Raw genomic sequence first — 21991 nt, 5'->3', positions numbered from 1 at the left:
CTCTCATCTTAATATGTATTATTATTATCTTTTTATTTCATAAGTACTTCTGCATTGTCTAACTGATCTAATCTTACAAACACAGCTGATTGCCACTGGCTTTTTGGTGACCTCTTTAGAACTGGGACTGCTACTTATGTCTAGATCTAGGGAGTTGTGATGAAGAATTAGTTCTGTAAGCATGGAAACACCACTCTTTATGATGGGCTGGAATGCTGACTTCCTAGCAGCACAATAAAATATGGATGGGCCTGACTAATGACAGCCCCAGTGCTTCCCATTCTGGCCTCCTAAATAACAAAGGCCCAATTCATAAAACTAACTAAACATTGTGGCACAAAACTAACTTAATGTGCCAATAATTCACATCTAGTACTACAGTAATTCAACAACACTCTCAGCGGCTCCAGAGAAAAAACTGTGAATTTCTCTTCCTCAGATTCTAACAAACCTCATAAATTAGAGCTGTTTTCAAGGTTATTTAAAGCTGACTTCTCATAAAACAAGATCCATATACAGTTTTCCACAGTTTTGAAATGCAGCTATGGCCTTTGGTAACTTCCAATACAGAGAAATTTAATGAGCTCATATGAAAAACTACTGGAATAACCATCCCTATAGTACAATATTGCTCCTTTTGTCATTAAAATCAACCAATTAAGTTTTCTGTCAACAAATATACCTTTTTGTAGGTTTTGAAATTTAGAGCTCTAAACATATACTGCCACTGAGGAGAACCTGAGTGTCTGTAGAGAGGGTGGCTGAGGACAGACTCTGGAATGAACTCAGTACTTAGAAGCCTCTTACTGATGATCAGTCAAGCTCAGCTGTGTTGTCACTAACATTTATGTCTTTGTCACTAGAGTGTGTTAGAAAATCTCTCTGAGACTGTGCAGGACCTGGTTCTCACAGCAATGGATCAGCAATGAATCTGTGTAAATCCATACACTGCCCTAGACCTATTCATATTAGACATGCAGTTTCTGCTGTTTTATCCATGATCCCCTGCTAATGCTTCTGATGGATCTTTCTAGATCAGTTTCTCATCTAATGGGCTACAAAGCACCAAGGGGGGAATAGAGAATTACTTGTGCCTTTGTTCCCCACATCCTTATCTATCGGGGTTAATGGGCCTCTGAGAACCTTTCAAAAGATGGAAATAAACCACATAACTGCTCTCGCTATTACCATTGATTACCCCTCCCTCCCCACAGGCACTCAGAATGGCATCAGCCACGGAAGGCTCACAAGTAGAAAACGGGGAGAGGGTGGACGGTCACATTTTCTATGATAATGGTTATGGAAAATGTGGCTGCAAGTGGTTTTAGAAAGAAATAGAACAGCACTGAGAAAAAAAAATAATGAAAGGAAATAAGTACAGAAAAAACAAACTCCTGTTGGATTTTTAGGCTAAGCTTTCATAGCATGTGATCTGAAAGAGTCAAAGTTTTTGGGCACCCTTAATCCTCTGCTCTGCCCTGCTTGGCTTATTTGTTATAATCATGCCCTTTTCCTCAGACTTTGAACAGGAAACTTGTATGTAAGACACCTACCAGGTGTCTTATGTTAGCTTAGGTAGGATCAGGGTTGTCTTGCTTGACTACCAAGGCATTGCTCTTCTCTTTTACTTACTACCCTCCTACACACTGTCACTTCAAAAAAGCTTTAAAGGATGAGTCAGATATTAAAAACAATCTTTTTCCCCCCTCCTTTTCTTCTCAGTTGGGAGAGAGCCATATATTCAACGGGATTTACATTTTGCCATGTCAAAACACAAGTAGGTGTCTACTAAGTTTTCAGATGCACTTTTCTGTCCAGGTGCCTTGGAACTCACTGAGAAATAGATTTCAAACTAACAGTGTCTACCTGCTTACTGCTACTATAATGCATTTTGTTTCATTTCATTTAATGCCATTTATCTGAAGCACCTGATCCTCACGGAAGCAGGCAGCTTGCAGGCAGTGTTTTAGAGAGCACAGCTTTCAGCCCTTGCATCTCCAGTACAAGGTCTTTAATGAAAAGCAGCTACGTGCAGCTCCTTAGGTGGGTGTTCTGGAACTGACTGCAAAAGAAATTACGGGATATTAAATCCCCAAAACATGAATATAAAAAAAAATTGAAAAATGTCTAATGTGTTAGTCTCAACTACTTTACCTTCCAGAACACAATTTAGAAACTGAATGCCTCAGCAGAAAAGTGAGGACACTCTTGCCTTTGCCCTTCATTCTTCAGTCAGTTCATCTTCCCTTGCAAATATGTACACAGTTCTTCATCTCAGCAGGCTGCTGGAAGGATTGCTGTTCTTTATTCCTGTCAGGTTTACAGGTGTTTCATCTGCACCCCCAGCCTTCACCCTCTGTCCATGCATGCCTCAAGCCTCCAGTGCTGAGCAGAAACACAAAGAGGGAATCTTGGCTAAAAGGAAATTTCCAACACAATCCCCATATTTTGTCAGCTTCACCAGGTCACTGCTCTTGTTCAGAGGTCAGCAGAATGGAAAAATGTTCCAGTTCCACATATCACATTAATTAGTTATGAATGCACCTATGCACAATCACTCCAGGTTGGGGAAAGTCAGAAAATCCTGGAGGATTAAAGTGGGAGTGCTGTTACAACCATATACCTTTGTCTCTTCTGTGCAAGTAAAGCAGGGAGAGAATTCCCAATGAGTGCAGAGCAAGCCAGGTCAGAGCTGAGTTTTTCTGTCTGCACTGTGTTTGTCAGACTCCATCCAACCATGCCTTAAAGCCTGTTCCAAATAGAGTAAAGCATTTTTACTCTGTCTCTGTGTTCCAGTGCACAGAATAAGAAAGCTCCTTTGACACTGTACTCTCACCACACCTTGATGTGGTGTGACAAATCAGTTCCTCCTCTGCTCAGTGCACAGCCAACATCTAATTCCCACACCAGACCTTTTACTGGCCTTCTGCCCAGGACTGAATTTTACATTTGCATATTTAATCAGCCTGAAAACCTTTGGAGTGGATAGGACAAGTTAAATACATCCCACTGTTGTCATGTGCTGTTCCCAGTCTGTGGGAAATTTTGTCCAGTCCTAAATTTAGATTTTAAACTGGAGATATTAAGTTACACCAATATGCCAACCCCATTTTCTTGTTGCACAAGTTATTTCTGGTTTTCTTTTCTGTGGCCAGGTGGAGATGGGTGCTATAGTCAAGCCCTTATAAAACATGATCACTTACACAATTAATACCTAGAATTTAGTGGTCCATAGCCACACACTGCAGTCAGCTGGCTAGAAAAGGTTAATGCTAAATCTCTGTGGAAGTTAGCAGGATTTAGACTTCAATATTCCTCTAGAATCTCAACACCCACTCCTCTGCATGCTTAGAAAAGTGCATTGCTGCAATCCCAAGGGACATAAAGCTCACGTGGGCCTTTCACTGAAGAGCTGCTTCTGTTGAAAAACCAAACCTAGGCAGGAATCAAAGACTCTTTAAGACTCTTCTTCTCCTCCTCTCTTAAACAGCTTCTCTTCAGATGCTTTGGCCATTGCTTATCCTGGGATCACAGACTGATCTAGGTCACCAAATAGCACCTTCATGAAGGCATTGCTTCCCTGGAGCTCTTGGATCCCACAGTTTGCCTAAGGAAAAGAGTACCCTAGCCTCTGATCTGTGGTTACATGAGGCCCATGGGCGATTTAAAATAAATCCAGGAATACAGATGAGAATTTATTTGAAGGAGTTTTCATATCAACACTGCTAAATTAACTGGTGACTTTGTCTGAAATGGATAGGAAACACACACAGTTCTCTTAGGAAACAGAGTTATAGAGGCAGCAGCATCTCCATGGCAGCACTAACATCTTCAGCCAGCTTTGGTCAGTGTCGGAGAGTGATAAACCCTCTTAGGAATGAACAAATCCCCAGCACTGAAAATATGTGATGTTTTAATTAAAATGGGAAAGAAAAATATTAAACATGTTAGACTGCCTCTAGGTAAAGTCCCAGTCTTCTGTGTGCATGATATTACAAATTTTAAAAAAACAAAGACTATTTTAGCCTAGCCTGCACAAAAAAAAAAAGGCAGTCAGAAGTTATATTTGGTATATTTGATCAGAAATTATTATTATTAGTTTTTCTTCTTTCCACCTGAATTTCCTTTCATCATTCAGAGAACATTCAGAGTGGCTGCTAATGTCAATGCTTGGCTGGGTGTAAAATCTGTTTCTATAAATAAGAAACCAACCCCATGCCCTGGGAAATGCAAGCTTCCCCTTGACTCTGCTTTCTTCAACACATGCAGCTTAAATGTATTCACCACTAAAATAGTTTTAAAAGACATTTCCCACAATAACGTTTATAAAGCTGATTTTACAGAGCATTCATACTCAATGATTCCACCTGGAATATGGATATATGGTAAACACCACATTCACCAGAAGCAAGTTCAGACAATGTACAGACACTGTGAGTAAAAGCAGTGTAGACATAGCAAAGCACAGGTATTTTCTAACATGCAAACACACAATGTCAGCTTCCCCAAAACTAATGGCACAAGTACAAATCACATATCCAGCTGTGACCCACAGATTTGGCAGGTTCCTTGAGGAGCTAATGAGCTAGCAGCTTTCAAGAAAGGACTGCATGCTTTGCCATTATGTAGAGGACAGAGCAGGAACTTACAGCAGAAGCATTAAGGAAGGGCAAAGAAAGTGCATGTCATGAGAAATGAGGCAGACCATGACTGCAAAATCTGTGTGAAAGTATTAAGTGCAGTTTCACTCTCTTTGGGGCTGTCACTTCCCTGATGCTTCAGAAAGGGAAACACTGTGGTAGGCAGAGCTCCCTGGAATAGGATAGTGAGACAGAGAGCTCTGTTTTCCTTGGCATTGTGCTGTGTTGCTGTATTGTGTATTGTACTGAATTCTTAGCACATCCTTGCAATTTTGGCAAGATAGCTTCTCAAAGCAAAAACAAATAAACCACATAAGCCTTTGTAAGCCTAAAGATTAAATGTAAGCAGGAATTTTTTTCTGATACTTAGGCTTTGTCTTATGTGCATTTACTGTTGGGGTAGGAAAGGCCACAAATCAGAGCTCTTCCTTGGAGTATCACTTCTCTCAGCATTGTGTCATCCTGACCTGCCCTCAGGTCAGGATATTGGTGCATGAATTAGCTACACATTCCTCTTTTGGGAACTTTGCAAAGGAGAAAAGTTTGGGGCAGGTGATTTTCATGTTTGCTAAGGCCCATTGAAAAAATAGATCCCATAATATTTCCAGAAACTGTTATTGGATTCTTTCTCTTTTAGGACAAGACAGAGCAGTTGGACTAGATGGTTCTGCAGCTGAACTAAGGGACAGTTTGCCATGACAGAGCAGAGAAACAAAGAAAGAAAAAACCCCAAAATCCTATGTAAATGAGTCTCCAGATGTGCCAGCTAAGTGCACTTTTTCCTGTTTCTCTTGAAGTATTGATTATAGAATAAAAAGAATGCTTAAAATATCACATCCTGAGCAGGTGCAAACCAAGGCAATTCATTGAAATGAATATAACTATTTATTCCAGCCAAAAAAATCTCTCTTGTATGAAGGCCTGTTTTCTTTCAGGATATACACTGACAGTTTTGAAAATTTTACTAAAGGGCTTTGGATTAACATAATCCTTCATCCTAATTCTGAAAGCCCTTATATAGTAATACGTCCTAATACTTGAAGAAAAGCTTTCTAGAATTTATTTTAAATAAGTGATTCTACACAGATGAGTTATTGATTCAGGATATGTTCTCTGACTAAGGATAAATCTGGGGTTTTATTCTTTCAAACTGTACTGTGGAACTCACAAGTTTGCAGAAGTTGCAAACAAACCAGGGAATTATAAAATGAGAACAACTGAAAAGTGTGGAAACAGTTCATAAATAGTGACATGTCAGTGTTTTCCAAATACTGCTAATATAGTTGAAGTAAAAAGCAATAATTTAATTTAAAAGATCAATTATTTACCTTGCATAACTGTGTCCTGCTTTCATAGTATGCAATCAGAGGGTTTGATGCTTGATAGTAGCTTTCAATCCTGTCCTCGGTGGTTTCAGTGTTCTCAGAGCTCTGACTGCTCATGGTTTCTGCAGAACACTCCAGGCAGAGCACGAGCTTTGGTTCCCCAATCTAGAGACCAAAGAAAACAACAAACACTCAAAGCACTGGCCCAGCAAAAGAGATTTTGTTTGGAAAACACCAAAACAGTCACTAAGGAATTTGTGAGTGAATGGTATTTGTCTATGGGGAAATGATGCTTATCAACAACCACCCCTCACTGTGGCAGCACTAAGGGATGCCAGCACTGAGGAGCAAGGCTGTGCTTGCCTGGGCTCTACACAGAGAGACAAGAGATGGGATCTGACAAATTCTGCCTGCTTGGACTCAAGAGTGTCAGTTCATTATTTGCTGGATGCAAACAGTACAGGACTTATGCAACACTTGACTCAGTTATATTTGTAGCCTTTTTGTTGTTCAATGTGTGAAAAGGGAGTGGTAAACTTAGCTTAGTATTTCAAGATGCAGTAGCAGGAAATGTTCACATAAAAGTGTACCCACTTGAGATGGAAATGAGTAACAGCAGGCTCAGGGACACCATCAAATATTCACAGGAATACATCCTGCGGATTACTTTATGTCACACAGTATTTTATGTCCTTGTTTGCAGTGTACCCACACCATTCCTCCCCATGCTGCAAAGGAGGGATGTGATACATTTCTCTGCATTTTCAAATTGGCAAGTAATTTTCAAATTCTGTGGGAAGCTGGTCATTTAATGCTGTTTGGCTAGTGCCAAAGTAGTCATGAGGGAGAGTCTGTCCTTTTCTCTAATAAAAATAAATACAGATTTATTTATTTTGATTCTTAGGCCTGGAAAAGGTCATAAATAATCGTCTCTTTCTACATTTGATCATAGATATTGCAGTATATTATGGGGAAAAAAGAAATGGCAAGAAGGAGCAAAATGTTCTTTATGGTATTTCAGGAGAGAGCAAAAAGTTCTAAACACAAATCCTCATCATTCTCTCCCTGAAATACTCAAAAATATGTATGTCATTTAGCACAAATCTTGGAATGCACTGTCATGCACCCTGCTCAGGCACAGAACTTTCTGACACAAGATTTTGTATGAGCAAAACCTGCTGGGCTGAGTCCAAAGCCATAAATTCCACTGTCTCAAGCAAAAGAAAGGTGTTACAGGATCAGTGGGGAAAAGAAGTTTATTTTTCCATGCAATTATGTATTTAATCCTTCAATGACATGCTCAGTCTTTTTCTCATTCTTTCCCTTTCCAGCAGGGATATGGAAAACACTTTTGTAGGAAAAAGTGTGAAGTTTTGGAAAAAGATTACTCCACACTAGTGACAATTACAAAATCATATTTTTACCATGCCTACAGTAAAGAAAGTCTAAATGACTGATATATGGAAATTGTCATTGTTATCTTTGTTGACAGCCCCCAAAGGCAGAAATATTCTAAAGGTAAATATTTCATGTCAGGGCTTCTGCATTTGACTGAGGATGTCTGGACTGTGTTGACCTTTCTACTACCCTTAATGACTTTCTAGGAGAAGGTGAAGCCAAGGGATTATGTCAGACAGTTCAATGACAGGCTTTTATCTACCCATTTTTTCCACACAGAAAACATTAATGCAATTAGCTGTAGCAGCACTGAGTTTGGGGATTAAAAAAGCCAACAAGGCAGTTTTAATAGTGCAAGAGACAGAGAATTAAAAAAAAAGGTGTGGGCTTAATCAATGATTTAAACAAATGCCCTTTTTGTATAACTGGATTAGGATGGTGAGAAGTTATTTCCTCCCAGTTTTAAACGAGGAATTCCATGGTCTGTTCTAAATTATAATAGAATAAATGGGAAATAATTCCTTTTATCAGTTGTATTGTCACCTTACAAGGAGGATATGAAGGACTCTACTGACTGATAGGATCAGATAATAGGTTCTTGCTTGATACACTCAGTCTGATTTGCTTTTGAAAAATGTACATGATTTTCTTAGAAGTTTCAGTATTGCTATCTGGAATTCAAACCATTGCAGAAATATCTTTCTTCCAAACTAAAATCCACAAAAAGTTAAACTAATGCCCTTATCAGGTATTACAGCAATTTTTGCTACTTTTTAAAAAATTATGATTTTCCTGACACAATTTAGCTTAAATAATACATACCAAACAAGTCTAATGTTTTGGGTCTTTACTCTGTCTCGCTGGGTACATCCTGCCTGGTGCTGTGGAATATATAATTTTAAAATGTTTTTTCATTTTGTAGAAAGACTGAGGAGGGAACAGAATTTTGTGCTTCTGTAGAATTATGGCTGGGTAAAAATACAATTGCATCATAGAAGGGAATTGGGTAAAACTGGCTGGAGAATCAGCTGTTTCTACATATCTCATTCTGTTTATGAGTCAAGCTCTGAAACATAAGCATTATTCTTGATGTCTTCTAAATAGAACAGGTCTTTGTTAACAATTATAAAGCTTTTCACATATAATGTAGATATGTAGCACTATTCATCTGTACTTTGCTGCCACTAATTAGTAAGGCCTGATATGCACCTCTTTTCATTCAGTTATAATTTAAGAACTTCTCATCGCCCTTTGGAAAGAACTGCAAAGCATTATCTCAAAAACGACTCATTGTAAAAAACTTCACAGTTTTACTGAGCAGCTCACAGCCAGCCTCTGGAAAGTGGATACAAGGCACAACAGGGGGCACTTAGCACATTCAAAACAGTCACTTGACGTCCTTGTCTTTTACTCCAAATGCCAAATGCAGTCCAGCATCTTTTGCTGCTTTCAGGGAACTTAAGGAGCTCTGCTTCAGCCTGGGATGCATTAGGACTTACTTGCCTGCAATACCTCAGTGCAGGACACCCCAACCTCTAAACCCCACTTCATAATATAGAGGAGTGTCCACAGGACAGCAACATGTATGCCTGCCAGAGAAACAGCACTGCTGAAATAGTTCCTCCTTAGACACAAAATGAGAGAAATCTCCAGCATCTTTTTAATAGCCTACAGCATTTTATTAAAGGGACTAGTAAGTCAACATTTCTGTGAATGACTTCTATGGCAAATCTCATTGCTCATTATTTTGTCTGGCTTATGATGCCTAAATCTTGCTAGGCTTTTATGGTAATCAGCTAAATAAATAAAGCAGCTAAAGGCTGAGTGAGAAAAGAGGGGATTCACTGTTTTATAAGGTAATAAAGTTTTATCAGTTTTATTACCTTATAAACTTGTTTAGGACATTTTTGGAGTGTAATATGATGTAATATATACTAACTATTATCCCTAATTCACCACTTCTTTTCTCCCAAGCCCTGGCAGATTCATTCACAGGCTCAGACAGAGTATTTCCTGCAGGCTGAGAAATGCACGGCTGAGGCTTCTCACGAGGTCTCAGCACATACTGGGGAAATCGAGAGCTCTCGGAGCTGCCACGCAGGCACTTGCAGAACGCTCTTTTTACGGCTGTGCCACCTGTTACCCACCACAAAAATTAAATCTGGGTTTGGCTGCTGCAAGTGACAGCAAGCTTTAGCAGAGCTGGCTTACTGGTAATAAATATTAACTGTGAAGATACATACTTTTATGATTGTGCATCAGATTTTCATCAAAAGTACAGCATTATCCACTAGAACCAGAAAAATGGTTCTAAAATGATGTTTCCCCCAAATGTTTCGGGTTTACATTAAATTTAGATAAAACCAGCTTCTACTTCTCTTTGTATCCTAGATTCCTTGTAGGTAAGGGCAACAGTTAAATTTGCTACACTGATGGGGTGCCAAAATTTCAGTGATCAGCAGCACAGCTCTCCTGGATTGGCTTTTTACACGTCCCTGCTGCAATCAGCTGAAGAGAGGGACTGAAGCAGCACCAGAATTACAGGAGTTATAGCAGCATTACAGTTGTATAGTCACCTTGCTCTCAAACTCTTCTGCATCTTTCAGCTCTTGGGGATACCCATCAATCAGAAATCCTTTTGTGTCCCCTAGCTTGGAAACCATGGCTTCCTTCAGTAGCTCCAGAACAATACCCTGTATAGGAAAGAGAGGGAATTAGTTGGTTAATTAAAAAGAAAGATTGATACCTTTGTTTGTTGCACTGGCTTTAGTTCTACACCCTTGACAACAGCTCTGTGAATGCAGTTGTTTTTCTTGTCCTGCAGGCAGCAGGGCACCCTGCTTTTTATTCTCTCAGGACCGGCTATGCCACACAAATCTGATGTTGCAATCCACCCAAGATTTCCCAAAATACCTTCCAGATAGGTCAGAATATTTCATAGTTTCAAAATGAATGTTAATACCTGTGAAACTCTAGAGTACCGCTGCAGCATTTTCCGATCTGATTGCATTTTGCTATGTCACTGGTGTAATTACATTACATGGAAAGTGACCCCATCTGACCAAACACACTGAAGAGCAAAGCAATCAAAATCAAGCCTGAGCACAGCTTTTAGTTTCCCCTGAGCAAAATTTCCCAGTATCTTTCATTAACAAACACATCCTCTGACCTAGCTGCAGTTGCTGAATACCCACCAAGAGTTGGGACTGTGGACCTGCCATGTAAAAGCCAGGTCCAGCTGAGAACAACCCCCTCTGCCTTCACAATCTCCATTAAGCTGCAGTCCAGCTACTCTGGGATGTCAGCCAGCTCTGCAGGGAACTGCTGCAGGTACTGTAATTTAAAATAGCTGCCAGGAGGACCAGCTCTGAATCTGAAATGTAACGCTATAAAAAGGACATAAAGTTTCTGTTTGCTGTACTTACACTTACATTTTGCAATGCATCTGTCTCACTGTATTTCATGTCTGATTTATTGCCTATGTGAAACATAAAGAAATACTGGCACTGAAAGGGGAAAGAAGTGCCACGTATTTGGCAAAGAGGAAATGTCTCCCTGAGGTTACAGATTAATTTTACTGAAATGGGAACCATCAGCTCCAGTATCTATTTCACTGGTTTAGACAATATACCTACCACTGCCTTTGTTTAACCATTAGAACCCCAAATAAAACCATCACTCACGCCAGGCACAGGTTCACCACATTCCACAATGTCTTTGATCAATTTACTTCTCTCTGATAATGACAATAATTCATTTTGGAGAAGGTCACTAGTGGACAGGTGAGTAAATCCATATTTCTTGGCTAACTGTTCACATTGGCTACCTTTGCCAGAGCCAGGCCCACCTATGTGAGGGAAAAAATACCTAGAATTAGAAAAGAACAAAGATGTCGCAATTTTCAAACTATACCCACCAAGAAAATGGGAGGAAATTGATGACACTGTTTTGCAATTTTTAATTTTTTTTTAAGAGAAATTGTCTACAGTAGAACAAGTCATATACATATGATACAGCTTCAGTGTACCCTTCTGATACAGCTACAGTGCTGACTCAAAAATGTCTTGAAGTTGAAGGAGTCACAACAGTGTGAAATCTCTAACAGAGGAGAACCTGTTCCTAAAACACCATTAGCATGTAAAGGAAAAACATGAAACAGCCTGTGGAAAAGGGTATTTCACTCTGCACTTGCTCAGTTTGACAGCTGCAACAAATCGCAGCAAGTAACGTTCACTGCAGCCCCGTGAGGGGAATAACGACGAGCGCCCACCTGCCCCTGCCCACAGGAGCTGTGGGAGAGAGCGCCAGGAGGGGAAGGGCACTGACCCGGGAATGCTGGGGGTGTCCTCCTGGCAGGAATGGCTCCTCCAGCCCCCTGCTTCCCTTGGCCAGCCAGCAGCCTCCAGCTGAGAGCCCAGAGCTCTGCCTGTGCCGCTCTGCAGGTGCTGCCTGGCCCAGCTCCTCCATGCTGGCGGCCGCTTCTCCCTCCTCTCCAGGGCCGCGGCACGGAAGCCATGGCATGGAAGGTCTCTCTCTTCAGGCTCCTGCTGAGGCATTGCAGCCACCTCTGCCTGGCTGGAGAGAGGGACAGCCCACGGAACCTTCTGGAAGCCGCTTGCCAGGTGTCCCCGCGCAGTGCCTTCAGCGCCGCTGGCACAGCTGGGGCGAGGCCCTGAGGCACCATGGCGGTGCCAGGGCATGGCGGGCAGGAAGGTCAGTTCCTGCCGGGAGTTTGTGGAGAAACCCTCACTGCTGTAGCAGCAATTCTGCAGCCTCTGATGGATCTGTTCAGAAGATCTACTGCGGTAGGAGGTAATTACAACCTTGGAGGGAGACAATGCTCAAACTCTTTTCAGTAGGGTTTTTTCAGCAGGTGACCTGTGTTATTTATCAACTGCTGGGACTTGCAGGTAGGGCTACACAGCTGTGCTCTGTGCATTTAAGATGCTAAAAAATATGAGGCTTTCCTGTTTCCTTATCCTTCCCCAAACAATTATAGGAATAACACGTTCGCAATAGAACGATTTTAGCACCGTCTCTTGCCTCACTTGAACTTTCTTCTAACTTTTGCATTCAATGTAAGAAATAATTGCTGAGCATATAATTTTCAGAGAAATTACAGTACTGTAGCTGAGACTAAAAATTGGGTCACAAAGGAGTAGCATCAAAGGAAGAGGTTTGTGTTCTGTGATGTGGAGTCTTTTTACTTCAGCTTCACAAGGAGAATAAGCAGCCTGTGGTGTGAGAATCACACCTGTGCTATAATTTTTCTACAACTATCTTTGTTGCAGGCTTGTCTTCTGGCCAATGTGGGTTGCATCTTGTTTTTCTGTTGCCATAATCTGAAGAACATTATTGTTTTCTAAAAACACTAGTTGAAAGAAAACAAGGAAAAAATAGGAGTGGCTATAAAGAAACAGATGTAACAAAATTACAGGCAAATTACTAGTAAAGAATCCCTTAAATATCAGAGTGGCAATTAATAGTATTTCTGGCCTGTTTTGGGCTTTTTTAGCTCAGGAAGTTTGTTTACACATTTTGTCTTCTGGCCTTGAGTATGCTAACAGTGCAGTCATTTAATCCTATTTATTTGGTGTATATACGCAGTGTTAAAAAAACCCAGCTATAAAGATTATTGTATTCTTTTCCTTATATAACTGTTTCTCTTCTGAACACAGAGCCCAATGAGAAGTTTCATAATTTCTACTCATACACAAAATTACTAAATCTCTTATTAGAAATAACAATACAAGGACATTTTTTGGTTTCTAGCAGGTAAATATTCAGAAAATTTGATGTGCTTCTAATACCTTTGTGTGTTAGAACTTTAAAAGAGAACATTGTCAGAGTGGCACAATATGCAGGGCATACACCACAATGAGTGTTCCTCCAAAACATTAATCAAAATGGCCATTTTTAATAGAAGAGTTCAAACAAAGCAGAGATTATTATGCTGAGCTCTTTAAAGAGTAAAAACATATTTGATTAAATTATGTGCTAAAATTGGTAGTTTTTATGGCCACTGGTATTAATTTAGATTCATCTCATGAGTAGCAGAGCATCCCACTGCTTGACTAATGCACACAACCCACTTTATCAAGTCTTGTGCTTTCTTATCCATGAAAGAGACCACAGTTCTTGCTTGGCATGATCTGAGAAGAGACTGAATTCCCCAGGAAGTTCAGCATTGTGGGCTGAGCACAACTTGGCCTTTACATCAGTATTAATTTACATGTCTGAAATGAAAGTACTACCTTGTCTCCCTCTGAAGTTCCTTAGTGTGACTGGAATAGAGCTATTCAGGTGAGAAAAGATGTGACAGTGCATTTTCTTACTAATTAGGTGTTGCCTTCTTGCTCAGATTACATTCTTAAAACACTGCTACATAAGCAGCTTTAACAGCAAATTAATCCTACAGCCATGAAGCTCACAGTGAATTTGCAGTGTTACAAAAACTGTACCTGTTCTTTTAGTGGATATTCTTCTTAAATCTATTCATTTTTTCTAAAGAAAAAAAATAATGTGAAGAAAGTTTATCTGGAATAACAGCTGCATATGAAACATGACAAAGGCCAGCAAAAAGATTTTTTCAGTTAAGACTTCACTGCAACTCGTTACAGTGTTTTTCATATGGAAAATATTTGAGGCATTGAAAAAAGCACTCGAGTTTTCCCAATGGCTCAATTGTTAGCAGAAAAATATATCCCCACTTTTGTTGTGAAGGCGTAAGATTCTTTGTGAACACTGTTATTTTTTCTCTATGCTGTCATCTTGTGATCTTCCTACGTATACTTGGGAAAAAAACCTGTAGGTTCATGATAACTTGTTATTCAGATTAATCATGTTGTCTTCTGATTTCTATATATGTTGTGCAGAGAAAAAGCTAAAGCCTAGCAAACAGCCAGAGGAACTAGGAGTGTGATGTGACCTGTAGGACAATATAGAACTACCAGCAGTTCTTCAATATTAGCATGCTTTTGTATTTTCCTAGTATTGCTCAGTGCAGTGGACCTTGCTTTAAAGCTCATTTGGTAACTTAATAAAAATCCAAAAATTGCAGGTAAAGAAATTAAGAACACTGTATTAATCAGTGAGGTTATTCTTGGAAACAGAACTCTTTGAGTGTCCCTTTGTGCTTTTTGATACAAATGGTAAGCAAGACTATGGAACAGAGCACTAACACAGAAATTAAATGCAGCTCTCTATATTGCTTTTCTGCAGACAAGGCCAGATTAAAAGGTCTATGCAATCCCTTAGAGCAATATTCCCTTCCATTATGTTGATTCATCGGCCTGTGAGAGGGGATCTCATGGTAAATAACTTTCTGGCAGCACTGCTGACTTAGGTGATTACTTTTAAATTATTGACAGCAGAAATGCTTCACAGAGAGTCCTTCAAGGAGAGAAAAAGAGGGGTCTCCGAGTGTGGTAACAACCAATTGCCCAAGCAACACTTCAGGGTGTTCAGCTGCAGTCAGCCCTGGATCAAAGGTCTCAGCTCTCCTCCCTCCTGCCCCAATGTCCCCCAGCGTGGGAAGGCTGAGCAGCCTGGGCATGTGACTGAAATGAACAGCTCTGACCAGAGCACAGCGTCACCAGCAGACAATGAATGATGGCAGAGGGAGCTGGGACTGCTGCTGTGAATGAGCAGGGCCAGGAATACGCAATGTGAGCAGTGCATGGACCAGCTTTGCTGCCAGAAGTGCCATGCAGGCAGACTGAGATGCCTCTATTTTAAATCTTACAAGTTTATTATATACGAAAATATCAGGAGCATTTATATAAAAAGCCAGCAATAGGGTTTACAAGACAGTCCCACTATTTATTTTAAAATGTTTCAATTTCAAGACCTTGTTATCATAATGAGCATCATCCCTGTATCAGGGAGAAGTGCCTACAGGGGAAATCTAGCTGCACAAGGGAGCCTCAGAAGTCTGAATTGAAACCAAAATAACCCCAGTCAGTCTGTCTCTAAATTCAAGCAAAAATTTTGGATACTTGATCAGTTTGGCAGTTTTACCAATGCTACTTGGATTTTATAGACAAGTAAAAATAAGCCTTAACTTCAAAATATGGTATTTGAAGGCTTCTCAATAGCACCTCATCTGCTGTTCAAAAATTATTTCAGTCTAAGTGAAACCATACAGGAATTGTACAATTATTTAACAACAACAACCAAAAGGCCTCAACACTTTCTTTGTATTTCTTTTTTCTGAGAAATTATTTTCATTAGAAAACTACATGTTGTGCATGTTGGCAGAGTGATGCAATATCCTGGGACATCACTGAGTTTTCATCCTTCTTAAAGAAAATGTGAAGTTTATTTCACAGGAAATCAGAGAAATCAGCTTTGCACAGCATCCACAGTTAGCTTGGACTGACTGGGGGCTTAATTATCAGTATTGTTCATTCTCAGCTTTTCTGATTGCAGAAGGAGCTGCAATACAGGTATTGTAGCATAATTTACATTGGAAGGGACTTCATCTAGCTAAACCTAGAGTTTTGTGGTATATTACTTGTTGAATTTTGGTGTGTGTGCAAGCTCCTGCCTGCAGCTGATAATTCCTACTTTTGGGTGTAAGAGGTGAGAATATCTTCAGTGTCAGCTAAAAAGCTGGTCGTTCTTACACTGAGTTTAAGCAATTACCAGCTTTAGATCATCAGCAAGAATATAACAAAGATTCTGTAGAGGAGAGTGGTTACAGTCGCTAAGCTTTAAACATCTCATTTACAAGTCAGCGGGGAGTTTGTTTCTGATCCAAAGCGCAGAAAGATCCCTGAACCTCCGGTTTTACTTTCAGCCTCAGCTGAAGCCAACTGTTTTGTGAAGCTCCCGCAGAGGCCAGGGAGGGGGAATGCTCCCAGAAACTGTGCCAGGTATGACACTTCTGTGGATGCAATATGGAATATTGCCGTAGTTAAGAATTAGAAGATCGTTCAACATTCATTGTGGTTAAAATTGATGACATAGGTTTTTTTGTTTGTTTTTTTCTTTTTGTCTTTTAATGACTGGCAATAATTACTTAAGTTTTGAATATTTATTAGAGCATCACCCAATTTTGTCTTTGTGCCTCTTTATATTTTTTTTTTCTCTTGAATTTTACTTTGCTGGCCAAATTTATCTTTGTTTTTCCTCTTTTATTATCCTGCTGTTTTCTCTTATATTTTTTACTTGCTGGTACTCTTTCTCTGCTTTACAATATGGATAGAACATTAACGTTGTTTCTTAATTAATCCAGCTTGACTGTTATTCCAATTAATTCCTACATTAGCTGTAATGTAAACTTTTGCTAATTAGATGATTTCTTTTTCTTTCCCTTTTTGGAAAATTTTCAAGTGTAATTAGTGGGAGAGGGAACTGCCTGTTCCTTTCCCTTTGTCATAAACAGTATCTCTGTTTGTCAGGTATGGCAGATGGTGCATTCATTTTGATTTGTTTGTAAACTTCTTCAAATGTACATGTTTAGAATTCTAGCTTCAAAACTCCTTTATAAGCATCTTATTATTTCCTCATGAAATAATACACACCTGTGTAATGAGTCAACATCCTTGATGACACCGGAACCCAAGGCAGTTTTTCCCATTCCAGTATCCCACAGCAGCCTGCTCTGACCCAACTTCTCTGCTCCCTCTCTAGTCAGGGTATCATAGACTGAACATGCTAGCACTGTTCACTGCAACAGAGCACTTTAACCACTGACATTTGGGGCTTTTTCAACTTCTCCCCACCCCAACAGTTTTGTTCTGCTTCTGTAAGATTTCTTCATATTTTTCTTTCACTGTTGTACCATTCACAAGGACCAGATTTCAGCTCTTGACTGCCATTTCCTGCCTGCAGAAACGTGTGCATGTGGGCAGTGTGTACAGAGCTAAAGCTGCAGTGCCTGTGGATCATCAGGTGATCCCTGCAGATTCACCCGCCTGAAAAGGACTCAAGGCAAAAGAGCTGTGGCCACTCCAGCTTAGCTGCTGCAAGAATTCTGTCTCTGGGAATGCCATTTATTTTCACTACCTAAGTGGAATAAAGTCAAGATTTTGCAGACAAATGAGCAACCACAGGGCTCTCATTTTGTTCAAAAAACCCCAACAAACCCACAAAAAACCTCTCACTCTTCTCATAAGACTTTAAGAAACTTTTTCAGGGGTGCAAGGATGGGAGTGGAGATGGAGGTATTTTGGGAAAAAGAATAAATCATTCTAGATAATTTTTTGAAAATTAACCCACATTTGGACTCAGTAAAACTTTTCATAATAATCTTTTTAACAAAGAAAACTGTGTTTTCATTAAGGCACAATTTATCTCTGCTCCCAGAAAGTATTTACTAGAAAATCAGAGCAGGAATAACTAGGAAAAAGGTGTGATTTCCATTTCAAGCTGCAAGATGGCTACTGGATGTCCTATAAAAAATTATAAATGAAAATTTAAAATCACTCCCTGTAAAATAAAAAGATTCCCAGAGGCAAATGAAAAATATGCTTTGCCATGGACAATTTCAGAGACAAAATTCCTTGAGTGTGTTCTGATTTTTTTCTTAAAAATCTGTTTGTGCAAACCCAAATGATTTTTTTTTTCAATAAGATATGCGGGACAGAATTAAAATTTTTCACTATAGTGACTAGCAGGAAAGGTGTACTTCAGTAAGCATAGATTACAGTTTGCTTAAAGGACTGAAAATTAGGTTTTATGCACCCTTCCTTTAAGAAAAAGTCTCCAGTGAACTCTTCAGTAACCTCATTTTACTTTTTCAAGCACATAAAAATTGAGTTGCAATAAATTGAGTTAACTTGTATTTGACATAAGAGAGCATGAGATAAAATTGCAACATGAGAACACTCTTTTAATAGAATCTTTTAGACTGCAAGGAAGTTCCTGGAATCATTTATTCAAACAACTGTGTTACACTGGAATCAGCCACAGCAGGTTGATCTGAACTCTGTCAGATTGGGGTTTGAACATCTGTAAGCATGGAGGCTCTACAGTTTCTGGGCAACTTGTTCCAGTGTTTGGCTACCCTCATAGTAAAAAAGTGGGTTTTGTGTTCAGGTGAAATTGAATGCATTTTAAGTTGTCCCATTTTCTCTTGTCCTGTCACTGGGCACTGCTGAGAAATTCAGGCTCCCTCATCTTCATTCTCTCCCATCAGGTAATTATTAATACTTAATGGTAAAATCCTCTGGAGCCTTAACTTCTCCAGGTTGAACTGTCCCAGTTCTCTCAGCCTCTCCTCAAACACAGATGCTTCTACTCAAATATCTTTGTGGTTCTGCACCACACTCACTCCAGTAAATCATTCTCTCTTGTACTGGGAGCCCAGACTGGACACAGCGCTCCAGATGCATAAACATCAGTGCTGAATAGGGAAGAAGGATCACCTCCCTCAGCCTGCAGGTATTGGAATGTTTTTTGATGCTTCTTGAGTTCTAGTTCTGAATGGAACTTCCATTCACTTATTAATAATTTTGGAAGTTTTGTAATTTTTTTTCCCCAGGAAAAACAATGCACAAATCGATATAGTTTTATGTAAAATCCCCCATGTATCTGGTATCTGTCCTTAGGTCCTTGGAAATGTGTGTTCCTGCTCTGGATTGTAAAGCAGTTCTAAAAACTGCTCAATACAAAAGCAATTATTCTTTCTAAGTAATTAGCACCAAGCTTTAAAATAATTCTTCTGGTTATAATTTGTTTTAAAAGACTGCTCCAAGTTTATGCTAATTATATTACTCACATTCATGTGATAAAAGGCATTAACATGGTGCTTTTACTCTGTGGATTTCCAAAAGGAATATAAAAGTAAACCCTGAACCTGCAGAGTTTCAATGCTAAGGATCATGCCTGGTGAGCAGCCTGTTGGCTTTTAACACAATGCTGAACAGATGTAGAATGGAAACCTGTATTTAACAGAAGTTGCCTCACAAATAAAGGGAAGAAATCTGATATTTTCCAGCCAAATCTTAAACTTCTGAGTTACAATCCAATTTAGTAAATTTTAATTAGCACTGGTGAGGCAGCTTTGGTGTGGGAAGTCACACATCTCAACTGTAAATGCACAAGAACTAAGGTTGTTTTGAACATGTTCACAATCAAAGGAGCTGCCTGCTCTGAGCTTTACACAACTGTTGACAGTATGGTTAGACCCAAGTTAATTGCATATTATTAAATCCTAACTCCCTTTCAAACGACTAAACCAACATTGTAGAATAAGTATTCTCAGCCAATCTATTTTGCTAAATAAATAAATAAATCACATAGTCAAAGATAAATAACATGGGAATATTCAAGAGTAGCAGTTAAATTAGGAATCCTACTTACCGAAAACAAAAATGATGATTGATTTCCTTAGATCTTCTGAAAAGTCTAAAATGAAAACAAAAATTCTTTAGTGGCAAGAGCTACTAATTTTAATGCCAGCTACTTACCACACCAAATTGTGTAACACTCATGCAAGGGGATCTGATTTTACTAGATTTACTTTCTGCTATAAGAACAGATATGCTTTCTCCATTCCAAAAGGAGCTATTATCCACAAGCCTATTAATCTCTCAGTTTTCATAGTTGTCATATATGACAAAGACATTTTACCTGAAAATAGACCTTGCAATACACATCAGTTCTTTAAGAAAAGGAAGGAAGATTCATCTTGATGTAAAAATGTGATGCAATTCCTCCTCAGTCACTGCAGTTTCTACTGAGCATATTATTACATTATAATTGCTATAGAATCTTGTCCATCTCCCATTTACATTTTATACTGTCTGAAATGAAGTTCTAAATTTCTCTGAGCCCCAAATTCAGCCAAATAATAACCATCTTAGCTGAAATCCAGGCAATACACTCACCAAAACTACGGTGTGTATTACAGCTTTGTCTTTAACAGAAAGTGTATCTTTTGAAAAAGCAATTCCTTCTGGTCTGAGTCCCAGCCATTGCACTGATTATACAGTACAGAAGGTGATCTTGCACCATGTGAGCCTGCTGAAATTTTATTATATCTTTGAGTTAATCACTTACAAGACATGTGATTTTGTTAATCACATACAAGACACCTCATACAATTTTTGGGGTTGATTTTGTGGTGAGTAGATCTCTTATTACAAAAAATCTTAGCCATGAAAGAGTATAGAAATGTGTTTTACAAACTTAAAATTTCATTTGAAAGAATTCACATGATAAAAATCCCTTGAGGCACAAACTTCACAATATAACTCACCTGAATTAACTTTACTTTCGAATTAACTATTTAAATAACAGGAAATCAAAGGTTTCAAATTTAAATGGCAATTGACACTGAAAAAGAAACTCACCTCCTGTGCTCTCATAACCAGAAAAACTTGACTGATCCTCCTCCTGTTAATTAAGCAATTGACAAATTGAAATGGATATTCCGCATAGTTTGCATTTCTTCTTATATCTGCTTATCTGTATATCTTAATATGTATTTCTCTAAGGTCTCACTTTTAATCTATGTTGAGATATGGTTTACAGTGTCACAGAAATGCTGTTAGTGCTGTTGCAGTTGCTAGAACATGAGCACAGAGAACCCAAGGTATCTTGAGATGATTCAGTGTCCCATACAATGAGTGGGGTTCCTCAGGGTTGGGAATGGGGACTGGTGTTGTTTAACAACATTGCTGGTGACATGGACAGTGGGGACCAAGTGCACCCTCAGCAAGGTTGCCAATGACACCAAGCTGTGCTCGAGGGAAGGGATGGCAGCAGAGGGACCTGGACGTGCTTGAGAGGTGGGGCCATGTGATCCTAATGGAGTTCAGGGCCAAGTACAAGGTACTGCTCCTGTGTCAGGGCAATCCCAAGCACAGTTACAGGCTGGATGGAGAATGGATCCAGTGCAGTCCTGGGAAAAAAGACTCGGAGTCATTGGCTTCACATGATCTATCAGTGTGCATTTGCAGCCCAGAAAGCCAACTGTGTCCAGGGCTGCACCAAAGGCAGCGTGGGCAGCAGGCTGAGGGAGCAGATTCCACCTCTCTGCCCTGCCCTCGTGAGACCCCACCTGGGCGCTGCTCCTGGCCCTGGGGGCCCAGCACAAGGACAGGGACCTGCTGGAGAGAGTCCACAGGAGCCCACAAAGATGCTCAGAGGGCTGGAACACCTCTCCTAGGAAGACAGGCTGAGAGAGATGGGGCTGTTCAGCCTGGAGAGGTCTCTGCAGAGACCTTACAGCAGCCTCCCAGGACCTGAAAGGGGCTGCAAGAGAGCTGGAGAGGGACTATTTCCAAGGAGATAGAGTGACAAGGGGGAATTGCTTTAAACTGAAAGACAGTAGGATTAGATGAGATCTTGGGAAGAAATTCTTCACTGTGAGGACAGAGAGGCACTGGAACATGTTTCCCAGAGATGTTAGAGATGACCCATCCCTGGAAGTGTTCAAGGCCAGGCTTGGGGCTTTGAACAACTTGGTCTAGTGCAACATATCCCTGCCTGCTGGGGGTTTGGAGCAAGATGATCTTTAGGGTCCTTTTCAACCCAGGCCATTCTCTGCTGTAATACTGGTATTGTGAGGAATGGCTCTTCAGTGTCCAAATGCACAATTCCCACATGACAGATAAGCAACCAATGTGCATCCTGAATTTCTTCTGAAGTCACCATGGTATGATCAGCTGTTAATAG

The 21991-nt window shown here is 39.8% G+C and overlaps 1 protein-coding gene and 1 long non-coding RNA gene across 3 annotated transcripts in view; one reads left to right on the top strand and one right to left on the bottom strand.

Annotated features, from left to right (window-relative positions):
- AK5 (adenylate kinase 5) overlaps nucleotides 1-21991 on the bottom strand; it is an 86036-nt gene that overhangs the window by 6132 nt on the left and 57913 nt on the right. For both annotated transcript variants that reach the window (XM_005482160.4, XM_074545991.1), the window contains exons 9-13: nucleotides 20665-20707; nucleotides 19673-19717; nucleotides 11047-11210; nucleotides 9940-10056; nucleotides 5969-6130 (exon numbers count right to left, since the gene is read on the bottom strand). In XM_005482160.4, the coding sequence (XP_005482217.2) occupies nucleotides 5969-6130; nucleotides 9940-10056; nucleotides 11047-11210; nucleotides 19673-19717; nucleotides 20665-20707 (531 nt within the window). The remainder of the gene's footprint in view (nucleotides 1-5968; nucleotides 6131-9939; nucleotides 10057-11046; nucleotides 11211-19672; nucleotides 19718-20664; nucleotides 20708-21991) is intronic.
- The window catches only part of LOC141729843 (uncharacterized), a 71670-nt gene continuing 61568 nt past the window's right edge, over nucleotides 11890-21991 (top strand). Inside the window, exon 1 of the long non-coding RNA XR_012581298.1 lies at nucleotides 11890-16239. This is a non-coding gene — a long non-coding RNA (uncharacterized LOC141729843). The remainder of the gene's footprint in view (nucleotides 16240-21991) is intronic.

This window comes from Zonotrichia albicollis, chromosome 8 (assembly GCF_047830755.1).
Source record: "Zonotrichia albicollis isolate bZonAlb1 chromosome 8, bZonAlb1.hap1, whole genome shotgun sequence".
NCBI classification, from domain to species: Eukaryota; Metazoa; Chordata; class Aves; order Passeriformes; family Passerellidae; genus Zonotrichia; species Zonotrichia albicollis.
Note: the sequence above shows the minus strand (reverse complement) of the source record. Positions and strands in the feature narration are given on the sequence as shown.